At 35.6% G+C, this 10752-nt stretch overlaps 1 protein-coding gene across 2 annotated transcripts in view; it reads left to right on the top strand.

The window, feature by feature from the left end:
- The first annotated feature begins 2602 nt into the window (after positions 1–2602).
- Positions 2603–10752, top strand: part of LOC135469347 (SH3 domain-containing kinase-binding protein 1-like) — a 41959-nt gene continuing 33809 nt past the window's right edge. For both annotated transcript variants that reach the window (XM_064747985.1, XM_064747979.1), the window contains exon 1: positions 2603–2723. In XM_064747985.1, the coding sequence (XP_064604055.1) occupies positions 2645–2723 (79 nt within the window). In that variant the 5' untranslated portion in view covers positions 2603–2644. The remainder of the gene's footprint in view (positions 2724–10752) is intronic.

Raw genomic sequence — 10752 nt, 5'->3', positions numbered from 1 at the left:
ATCTACCACTCCGTTTGAAAACGGGCGGACAGCAAAGTTGAATTACAGTGGAGATAACTCTTTACCTGACCAGTGAAATTACCTCCCCTGTATGTAGCCTTAGTATGTAGTCCCGAAAGCCGAAAAGCTATTGAGAAGAAACAATACTTTTTTCACGTCTGCTCTTATAATATCCAGAATTTATTTTTCATGAGTAGACAGGAGTAAACCAGAATGTTTGGCGAAAGTTTTTTTTTTGTTTACAATCACAATATTCTGGAACAATAATGAAATGCACTTAATTTGACCAACTTTAAAACAATAAATTCATTTGTGATTTTTCAGTATTTTTGGATCTTGCTACAATTTCATAACTTTTGCGTGTCCCCAGGTATATCTGTCTGCATGTGGGCCTACGGCTGAGGGTCGTATCCCTAGCTTTTTCCTTCCTTATCTCGCCACAGTCGGGAAGAGATCAAAGGTCTTGCTAATTATAAGCAAATTAATTACCCTGCGGAAGTCAGTTAATTAACACTGAATGAGGAACTTATAGTGAGGGTTATGGGGTCACCCTTTAATTTTATTACACAGAAGAAAAAAATATTCAAGAAACATGTTTTCCACATCAAATTCCACATTTTTTTTTCCAGTGGACCAGAAACAAAATATCATGGATAATCACATCATTGCAGTAATGATCGAAATTCACCACCTCAAGTTCTTCACTGATGATGTTTTGCAATCCCAAAAATTTTGATTTCAACAGATTTCAGCAAATTACTTGACATCTTACAAATAAATAGGTATAGGGCTATTAATTAAAGCGGCCATGGCTATCGGCTGAGGGGTTTGAATAGAAATGCTTATTAAATAAATGACAACGTTGGGTTTATCCTGGATTTATCACAATTTTTTTCACCGGAAATCACCTAAATTGCATCTCCAGCGATATAGATGGTGAAACCCTGAACGCTCGCCTGATGAGCTGAGATACTACTTCCGCTGCCTCAGCCTTATAACGTTCTGTCGCTGCTGTGAGCCTGTGCTTGTACCACGTATAACCATCATTGCAGTACACTGTTGAGACATCAGGGGAAGAACTTTTGCCATTTCTATTTTCATATTTTGATTCTCCACATTTCTTTATCTTTTTACTCGTGTACTCGGTAAGGAATTCTAATTATATGTAAATACCTTATATTTGACGACGCGTATAACTTGTCATGAACCATACATGCATTGCGTGCAAATACATAACTCACATGTTATTATTACTTATTATTTATTTATTTATTTGATTGGTGTTTCACGCCGCACTCAAGAATATTTCACTCATACCACAGCGGCAAGCATTATGGCGGGGGAAACTCACGACCATCCGCAGGTTGCTGAAAGACCTTCCCACTAACGTCCGGAGGTGAAGCCAGAATCAGCTGGACTTGAACTCGCAGCGACCGCATTGGTGAGAGGCTTCTGGGTCAGTATGCTGTGCTAGCGCGCTAACCAAATGAGCCACGGAGGCCCTCCTTATTTATTAACTACATGAGATATACTATAAACTTCAAATTACTTGTACTTCTTCACTTGAAACTAGAATCATGCATGGAATTCCAAATTTATATAAGAGTCTAATTTCTTGTTGTTGAGGGCAGAAATAAGTTAGACCCACATTGATACCATTATTTCTCAGATTAGTAAAGATATACTAACATGGTGCGTTGATAAATCAGTGATATCCTGGTTTATGAATATAGCAGGCCTATATAACAAATCTTAATGTGCCGGCAAAATGTACACTGTATGCAACTTTGTCCATTATATAGATGGCAGTGGTCTCGCTCTGATGCACACAAATTATAATGGCCTACTACATATATAGGCATGCTACAATCGCTGTTCATTAGATAATACAGTGAAAGCATCTGTTTTTAATATCCATAATAAAGAACAACTTATCAGAATATGGAAGAAGAATATTTTCACTTGTACGACGGGGAGGCCCCCTACGGTTTGTAAGTTTTAATTAATTATAAAACGCATTTCATCAGATTAGATGTTACCTCTTTATACATAAAAAATGCCTACATGAGTTATAGGTGAAAAATAAATTTGAACGAAAGCACTTGTGAAAAGCTGAAATAATTATGTAAATTAAGAGAAATATTTTGAATAATAAGGTTAGTTGATTAAATGCGTACATACATGTATATGATATCAGATCAATTGTTTAGACTGAAGCCACGTTTTTTTTTTTTTTGACTTTTACTGATCAGTTGAATGTTTTGGTCCAGATTTTGGATAGTGTACATGACCAAATGAACGGAAGATCCAGCGGTCCGTCCTCACATGCTTTGACCTGTAGGCCTATGCATCTACCTGTAGGTATGTTCACATTACATCCCGATCTATATATTGATGCTCATCAATGAGATCTCCCATTCAGCAATGGTTTACCACTTGTCCAAGACAATGCTCTGATTGTGACTGGTTTAACAAAATTTGTGTATATCCGTGGAGCGTGACCTCACTTCGGCTTGTATTTTAACGCTTGACTCAGTTGTCTCTCGTGCATTCGTCATCCTTCGGCCATTCCCGTGGATTGTGTGATCACGTGACTTGACGCCATAGAAGGTGTTCCCACAGGAAGTAGTGTATAGCACAGCCTATGTATCAGCAAGTGGTGGGTGAAGATTCTCGCGAAATATTTGACAGAAACATCAAAGAGGAAAATATTTGTAGGATGGGTAAGGGTTTTATTGATTTATACACGTACGATAATTCTTATTCTGAGTGCGACAAAGAATCTACATTGTGGATAAGCGTGAAGGTTGCAAGTTAGCAACGGCAGAGGTTGTAGTTGCAATTTCCTGATAGTGATATCATTTATTTTGACCTACCGGCTTTTTGACAGCCTGTTTGGATTTCTTTCTTGTGCTTAATTTTACAAAGTAATTTTGTAGACAGTGTTTTAAAGCACGGGGTTGATGTCTCGATGTGCTCACTCTGATCACAGGCGGTGAAACGAACTGCTAACAAAAAATAGCAGCTGGGCATGTTCAACATCCACCTTGTGACATGAGTCGGAAGTTACAATGACATTATCCACATGTTTTCATTTGGTAGAACTGTGTCCACTAGTAGAAACAAGCTCTTAGTGATGAAATATGTTTCTGTATACAAGATACAACACAACAAGTTACCGGTGTTAAAATTCTGTAATAACTCGAGCTGATGGAACTGAAAACACCTTTTAAAAATATTGATATGTTCAGTACACATGAAAAATATGATTATGTCATGTAGGTGTGTGTTGTAGGTAAAACTTCTGACTGGCCAGTAGATACATACATGTACTTAACATAAATGTAAATGTACATGTATAAATAAATGTAACGTCCCATGTATGACCAGAGAGAAAGCAGGCATGAACTGAATTTTAACTTGTAGCGACTGTATTGGTAGGAGGCTCCTGGGTTATTGGAGCCGCTAGGCCACAGAGGCCCTTGCTGTGGAGTTTTCAATCAGTTGGATTGAAATGTGTTGAAATTTGGTTATGACATAGACATACATACGTACACTAATTAGTTGGTTGTACTTTAGCATTTAGTTGTGCAGAACAAATAATAGCCACACCTGGAAGTGTGAGGTACCTGTTTAGTCCCATGGACTTTACACAGGACTAGTCTTTGGTAAGGTTGTAGTCCAAATTCAATCTTGTCATTGATACTTGTTAGTATTATATCAGAATGCCTTGTTTGTTCTTTAACACTCTTACAAAGTTTCATCTCAGAAGTAACATGATAAACATAATAGTAGTGGTGTGACTACTGATCAGTCATATTGTATACAATATGAGGAAGATTTACATGTAGGAAAGGAATAATATACATTTCCTATATCCATACATTTGTGGCTTGAAACTATACATGGCCACTGTGCAAATTATGGTGACTTCCTTTGATAATAATTTTACACATTTATAATTTTCAACCTCATGTACATGTACAATATGTATGACAGGGGTGTGGGATTTAGCATATATTACAGTGAGCAGATGGGAGTAAAACTGAACTCTGAGTTGTATGATAAAGTTGGATTGTACCTGATACATTCTGTGTAATTGACCGGTGTAAATTGATACATGTATGTCAGAGGTGTTTTTCATTTCCTTTGAGAGCAGTAATTTTACCATATTAAACATGAAAGGTACATATTTTTTGTCTTCTATTTTGTTATATCGTAACATCCCTTTTAAAATATGTTTAAAATGCTTATAAGAATTTCACATACAAAAATGATATCATTTGTTTTGTCCACTAGTATATTGGAAACAACAGTTAAGGACATTAATGTGAAATATGAACAAAATCTTGTCTTATTAAAGTACATGAACAGTAAAATTTCACAAAAGAAATGAAGTATGTGCTTGATATTGCTTCTGCTGCTTCTACACATGCTATGACATAGATTTGACCAGTCTGGTATCATCTGCACATCGTTGCTAAATGTAGGATTTCATTGGAGTACACACATTCATCATTACATGTACAGGTCACCCATATTTTCTGCCATGATCTGCCATGAGGCTTATGTTATATAAATTGTGCAGTCTTACTTTTGGTAATATATACATATAATAGATGTTGCACATAATCATCAATGAACACCAAGTTTCACACTCACAGTATTTATTCTTATGTTACATGTATGTTACAGTGTATCACCTGTCAGTGACCCTTATTCACCTCACACAACATGCTAGAACTTTAAGTAGACAGATCCCAAAATGAACAAATGATGAAAAGCTCAAATAGTATAAATTGTATGCTGCTTAAGACTCATAGTTGTACGTGCATTCAGTAAATAATAATGAAGTCAAGGCATCACCACGTATATCTAAAAAATTTCACAAGCCTTCAGTCCACATTCTGGCATCATATCAAGATCGAAAGCTTGTGAAACCTTTTTACATTTATGTGGTGACACCTTGACTTCATTATTAGTATACACTAGTTCAAGAAATAGCCCCTGTAGTGCAATATCTACAAGTATATTATTATCCCTACCTAACCTCTCGTTACAGTGCATTAAAAATAAAAATTCAGGGCCCAACACTGGTCTGGTAGTCTGCGGCCTTTGGAATTTTGGTAGGACCGGTCAAGTTAAACAAGCACAGGTCCAATTGGCCTTAGATTTATCAACATTTATTTGAGTTATCGGTGACCATATCTACATTTACAAACAAACAACCCTGCTTCTACTAGATGCTATACATTTAGAATAAGATAATAATATAAATAAATTGGTTTGGTCATGACTCATTGTTCTTTACATACATGTATTCATCTAAAGTACATGTAGCAGCTAACATTAAGATCTCAAAGCTCACTCGTCCTGTTGGCCAGTGAAATTTTGTGGTTCATGTTGATAGTGAAATCATATTTCTTTGTTGTGGAACTAATAGTGCTGCATTGTTAAAACAGAGGAAAGCAGAAAAAGTGAACTTAAGTAAAAATCATCACTGAAATGGCCACAAAAACTGTATTGAAAAATATGTACTAATTTGGAAAAAATTTGAAGTGAAAAAACTTGATTGTTTGGTTTTTATGTTGGGCTTTATGGACAATATGCAGTGTAAGGATTTTTCTTGCCATTTCTTTTTTACAACATGCTTGTTTTTGTTTTGTTTTGTTTTTTCATCGTTATCTGTGTATGGTATCAGTACCATTTTTGTGGGTTTTTACAGTATTACATGAATATCTTTAACAAAAAGGGAATGTGGGTAAAGCAATACCTGCACATTCTTGTACTGAAGCCCGGCCCATAAAGCTGACCAAAATTTCTGAGGATTTAACCACAATTTTCTTGGTGAGAAGAGGTATTCAAAAATCGGTGAATATATTTTGAGATATGGTTTATCTTGGCGCTTGTGATTACTTGTATCTCCTCATCTTTAGTTTTCTTTTCCAGTTTATATTTGCAATGAAACAGTGTACACAGTGTTCAAAACTCATTCTGGGTTAATACACAGCTATATAATTCCCTTTTGTGCACATGAAATTTAATTAGTGTAATGATACATGTGTAAAGTATTTACATATACATCCTGTGGTTGTACCTAATGCATGTCATTAGATTCAGACTGGCAACAATCAGTAATGTCTCATCAACTTGTTATACTTGATACATGTATGGCAACAAAGTTGATGAGGCAATTCCCGCTGACATAACAGGTTATTGTTTAAATGAACATATTTTCTTATATGAATAGCCGTCTTCTTACAGATGTCAAAGACATGACTTGTGCTTGCTTGCATCTTGATGAATAACCTGATTTAATGTTTTTAATATATATACATATACATGCACTGATACTTTTTGACTGAAAAAAGAAAAAACAAGTGGACAACCAACCCATGAGCTAGTACCAGCTGAATACTATTTAAAGTAATGAGGCTTATATTATGTTGTGTAATTTGGGATGAGTAAGTAGAAATCAGTGCATCTGATAATTTGTCCTGGTACTAATGTATTTGAATAATTTTTTGTGAGAACTGGTTTCTGTTCTTGTATTGAGGGCACTCCTTACTTGAAGCCCCAATACATCACACATTCACAGGACAACCTGCTTATGTGAAATTAATGCATTAACGTTTATAGTGAAAGAAATATACTATTCATATGAATGCATGTACATGGCTTATCTTGGAGACCACTTCACTAAAAGTCTTTCACCTTATAACCTGATGAGTGTTGCATATGTTTATACATGCAGTCACAATGTATACTTAAAATTGCTAGTATTACTTTCATACAAATGCGTGTTTATTGAATTGAGATTCAAACCAAATTTGATGCTTGATGTTGCATCTGGAGGCATATAATTAATTTATCACATTCCTGCCAAAGCAAGTTTTCTTCGGGTGTATCTAATCTTTTAATCATAGACTACCATGAACTGATGAGTACAAATCCTACACACTAAACTTAAAAGCTTGTCCACAGCCCTCCAGTCCTGAGAGTGTGCTCCATTGGTTTCGATGTGACCAGATTGCTTCCATGTACAGTCAGTCACATGTGTTTGGCATTGACATAGCACATGGTGCAAACAGTGCTAGGAGCAGTTGTATTAGCCATTTAGCTTACACACCTACATGTTTCCTATTTGTTAGCTAGCTCCTTGACTTTGCCTCTGACACTGGAATTGGGTCAGGTTTTTATGACTGGCATGTACATAGTAAATGCTGGTGATAGTGTACATGTACAGTGTAATGTATACCTGTGCCAGAGTGTATTTGCATATAGATAGATAGCAGAGATGCATTAGCCGGCAGAACAGGGTCTTATTGCAGTTGAGCTGTGAAAAGATGTGTATATTTATATGCAGAACGCAACATTTATTTGTCCATGTATGCAATTAGAACATGTGGTGCATTGTCCCATGATATCAGTACATGTACATTCACCACACATTATTCTGCTAAACAGGACCTGGACCATGTAGGGTTACGGTGTCAAGTTATTTTAGAATTTAATCTAACTGGGTTGTTCAAACTACTAACTGGGCAGTAGTTATACTTATCCCATGGAAAGCTTTGGTATAAATGCATTTTGTTTCCCATTTTATAAAATCTTCACAACATTCCAGCATGCACAGATCTGTCAACTGATACACACAACAGTAAAATGATTCAGAAGTGGGTGTTCTAATTATAACAATTTGTAACCTATGTACACATATGTATTAATTTGCATGTAAATTTAAACACAAAGGCATGTGTCAGGAGAAAAGCACCTTCCTTCTTCTTGAATACATGTGCATGTAGATATATGTTTAAAATTTATTAACATTTACATACATTTTTTAAACTGTTCTTTCTTCAGTGTACCAACTGTGTAGATACCCAAAATGACCTAAAAATGTGATAACAAAGGATCATTTTTGGAGGCAAATAAATGCCATGAAATATTACATCTGGTGCTAAAATTTACATTGTCTCAGGAGGATATCATCCAGCCTTCCAAACCCCACTCAAAGCACCTTTCTCAAATCAATAAAACTACCAGAATCTGGAAAAATCTTAGTTATGGACGAAATTTTAGGGCTTGTTTTATTGTACTTAACAGTAACTGTGTATTATTCTGGAAAAAAAAAATATAGAGTTAATACATGTACATGAAGAATTGGTATTAGGGTCAACAGTTTTTAGGCTTTATTCTTCAAAAAGTCATACAGATTTCAGGCTGCATGTGATGGCTATAACAACCTGCGTACATGTACATTCATTTTTACTTTTAATATGTATGTGCATATATGTGTATATGGCTTTGTAGCATGTTTTACAGGACACTTAACCCTGCTACAAATATAACCTGGTGTTGAGGATGAAATTAGTAAATGTAGGACTTTCAAAACCATATATGCACTGCAGAACACATGGTGGTCACCAGTGGTTGTAGGGAGCACGGTGTCACAGAGCTGTCCAAATCAGCATGAAAATCTGCACTCCATAGTACAGGTTATGGCTGTCAGAATGCAGGACACACGAATAATTATGTTTATATAAATATTAATGACAAGTTAAAATTGCTAACCTACACTTTGCGTGACCTTTAGATTGTAAAGTTGGTTAAAATATACTTTTTGGGAGATCAGTGTGTAAGAGAAGCCACATGTATGTACATGTACTTAGGCGCATATACGTGCATGTAACTTTCTAAATACATATGTTTAATTACTTAAATTTTAGTCAGGTGATAATTGTGTAATTGGTACCATGTAGGTTTATGTTGTTGCCATGAACTACATTGTTTCTTATGCATTAAAATATTTCATATATTGGGCACAAACATGTACAGGTTTATTTAGAAAAGCAAAGCATGCTATTGTTCTGAAAGGTATCACTCGACCATATGCCATATTTCGCCAACATGCATACACGTATATAGATGTATACATAAAATTGTACTTATTTAATTTCAAAAATGCAAATCAAAACTACACATTTTATGTGTATTTCTAATGTTGTTTGGAAATCAAGGCCTTCATATTAAAAGAAATCTTATGATGTGAGATGACCATCCCTTTCAGTTGTGTTGGACATGCAATCTCCCAAATACAGGGCTTTCATCATCTTTTTGATTAGACTACAAAAGTAGCCATCTACCTGACAGAGAATTAAGTTACATTAAATTAAGAAATAATTTTCCTGCTGTGTTTTTCTAGGGGCAGTAATATAGTCAAAAAGTTGGATGTTATTATTTTAGGTCGAAGGCATAGCCTGAGGTGTAACCTCGCCCACCTTATTGACTATAAAACTTCCACTAGACACCCATAGAAGGAAAAATTATTTCAATTCTATAACCCTCCCCAAAACGTTTAATGATGTTAATCTAATCATTTATGAAAAACTCCAGTCATGTGAACATTTTCATACCCATATGAGGTAGCATTGGAAGATCGCAACAAAGTTATTCTAAATAGAATATAAACAGTAGACAAAACATTGGCAAATGGGGTACCAGTTTATATAGTCACTGATTTCAGTTTGAACGAGTATCAAACCGTGATGTGTTTTGAATCGTGAAACATTCGTTGGTACCCTTCTGCTTGTAATCTTTGAAAATGATGCATTTCTCACCGTGAAATGAACATTGCTGCTAGGTGGTTATTTACATATCGTCTGCCAGTATTTGTGACCTTATGATATAGCTTTCGCCAAGGATGGAATGAAATTAACAATGTCGCGAGACGTTGTTCTGTTACACCTGGTGTGTGATATCTATCCGTTCACTTTTGTCAGCGAAAACAACATCACGTTTCATATGACTGGTTTGTTCTTTTTACGTCACCGGACGAACATTTCAGGTGGCATAAATCTCTGTGGTAACCATGTTCTATTGAACCTCCTGCATAGATATTGATGCTGTTGTTAAGGCAGAGTACCTGTAAAACCAAAGACATAATTTGCTATTTTTATTTTAACATTGTATTACTGGACAGATATGGATGTGCAGAAATATATATGAATCCCCATTTTGGAATAATGACTAAAAATTATGTTCAGTCACAGTCAGGTCCATGTGGAGTATGTACATGTATATATAATCACTATGCGATTCTCTATATCTGTCTTGCATGTATGGTATATATGTCTTTCATGCGTTGTACTTCCGGGGAAGAGGCTAGAGAAAACTAGGTTTTTATAACATAGTGTGGAGCAATAACTGAAAGGGAATGTGTATAAATGAACCTGAATAGCACATATAGCTATTTCTAACATAAGTGAGCTTCCTTGAATGTTCAACTTCCGGGTGCATTAATATTTTTGTTTAATATTTCTGAAGGATGATAATGCGTTAAGATAACATGACCTCAGGCAAAGTTTTATCATCAGATCAATCCATACATTGACAAGGGAAATAACTCTGTCACAATGCTATCAATGTGCTTTAAGAATCTGCACCCATGGTAGATTTGATTACAAAAAATTATGGAGCTGAAGTTCAATGGTCCTGTGAAGCTGTACGCTATTTAAGCATCCATGTATGTGGAGGCAGCCAGATGTTTATCATGTGACAATCAAACCCATTTAGGTCTGCGAGCAACCTGTGGATGGTGGTGGGTTTTCTCAGGGCTTTGCCCAGTTTCCTCCCGTCATAATGCTGGCCGCCATCATATAAGTGAAATATTCTTGAGTACGGCATAAAACACCAATGAAATAAATGAATCAAACCCCTTTATGCCCAAACAAACAAACAAACAAAAAAAAC

The sequence above is a fragment of the Liolophura sinensis genome, chromosome 1 (genome assembly GCF_032854445.1).
Source record: "Liolophura sinensis isolate JHLJ2023 chromosome 1, CUHK_Ljap_v2, whole genome shotgun sequence".
In the NCBI taxonomy this organism is placed as follows: domain Eukaryota; kingdom Metazoa; phylum Mollusca; class Polyplacophora; order Chitonida; family Chitonidae; genus Liolophura; species Liolophura sinensis.
Note: the sequence above shows the minus strand (reverse complement) of the source record. Positions and strands in the feature narration are given on the sequence as shown.